This window comes from Entamoeba invadens (assembly GCF_000330505.1).
Source record: "Entamoeba invadens IP1 unplaced genomic scaffold scaff_1105074724957, whole genome shotgun sequence".
NCBI lineage: Eukaryota > Evosea > Mastigamoebida > Endamoebidae > Entamoeba > Entamoeba invadens.
The window spans coordinates 81,576-82,744 of NW_004191594.1; the positions used below are offsets into that span (position 1 = coordinate 81,576).

A 1,169-nucleotide genomic window follows, 5' to 3' on the forward strand; every position below is an offset into this window, starting at 1 on the left:
GATGAAATTGACCTGTCAAGTCTTAGCAAGAAAGATGACGATGAGGACCTTACACTTCTTCGTCTGGAAGAGATACACTCTCCCCAATAACAAAATCGTGTCTTCGCAAACAATGGCTCCATTGATTGACATCTTGAGAGCCGCCATCGATTCTTTATACCGACAAAAGCACGTCGCTTCGATAAATAGAAGTGTGTTAGAGAAGTTTGGAATGACATCGCAATTACTGTGTCAGTGCGGGTTAGAGTACTTCGCTGATGAAGTCCCAAGTTCACCAATTTGCTACTCACCAGAGTTAAAGTACCAATTCAGATCTTCAATTAGTGCGTTCAGACCTTGCTCCGATAATTCTTATATCGTCTTGTCAGACTCTGGATCACTTGAAGTGAACTCTCTCTACTCACAGTCCAACTGAATGTAAATTAATATGTTATTGCTCCTTTCTTGGTTCTGTTTTCTCAAATATCTTAGTCAAATAAGTCGAGAATAAGTACTCAATTCCCTAAGATTATTGCAGAGTCCTATTTACTGAATAAAAAAGAATTAAAAAAGACTTATTCCTTCTTTGGCAAATTAGCCAAAACTTGGTCAAAGAATCTCAGCTCTTTGTGTCGAGCAAGTTTTAGTGCGGGGACGTCGGTTTCCTTCTCGATGTACAAATCAGAGCAGTGCGACGTTCTGTCAATCAAATTGACTAAATTACCGTCTTGTCCTTCTTGTTGAGTGACTCCAAGTGCGTGCCATGGGTCTGTTCCTCCGTTTGTAAATGCCACATTAGTGACTTTAGGGTTTTTACCTCCGTATCTGACATTGATATGATCGACTGCATTATATAATGTTTGGTTGTCGATGTTGTATATGTCGTGACACATTTTAATACTTCCGTCCAACTTGTTTAACTTCCCAAATTTCACAGAGGACTTCTCACTGACGACTTGGTAATAACCATACGCAATACACGTTTGGAACACCCAAGACCGACCAGCCGCCTCATCATTTCCATCTTTATATAAAGTGGTATCCATCAGTCCTTTATAACTCTCATCCAAAGAAGAGGGGGTACAAGTACTTCCAGCCCATTCGGGGTCCATTCTATTAATAACAAAATTAGGGTATTTGCTATTGACGTCTTCAATAATTTCATTACATATCGAATCAGTGCTTTCATA

The 1,169-nt window shown here is 39.6% G+C and overlaps 2 protein-coding genes across 2 annotated transcripts; one reads left to right on the forward strand and one right to left on the reverse strand.

Annotated features, from left to right (window-relative positions):
* Position 1: 1 nt before the first annotated feature.
* Positions 2 to 415, forward strand: EIN_374680 (hypothetical protein; the record flags this gene model as incomplete). Its single annotated transcript, XM_004182721.1, has 1 exon — positions 2 to 415. The coding sequence occupies one exon, from the start codon at positions 2 to 4 to the stop codon at positions 413 to 415; it is 414 nt and encodes a 137-aa protein (XP_004182769.1).
* A 139-nt stretch (positions 416 to 554) lies between these two features.
* EIN_374690 (serine carboxypeptidase (S28) family protein) lies at positions 555 to 1,160 on the reverse strand (the record flags this gene model as incomplete). Its single annotated transcript, XM_004182722.1, has 1 exon — positions 555 to 1,160. A coding segment is annotated over one exon (606 nt), but the record flags the coding sequence as incomplete, so codon positions are not given.
* Between the last annotated feature and the right edge of the window lie 9 nt (positions 1,161 to 1,169).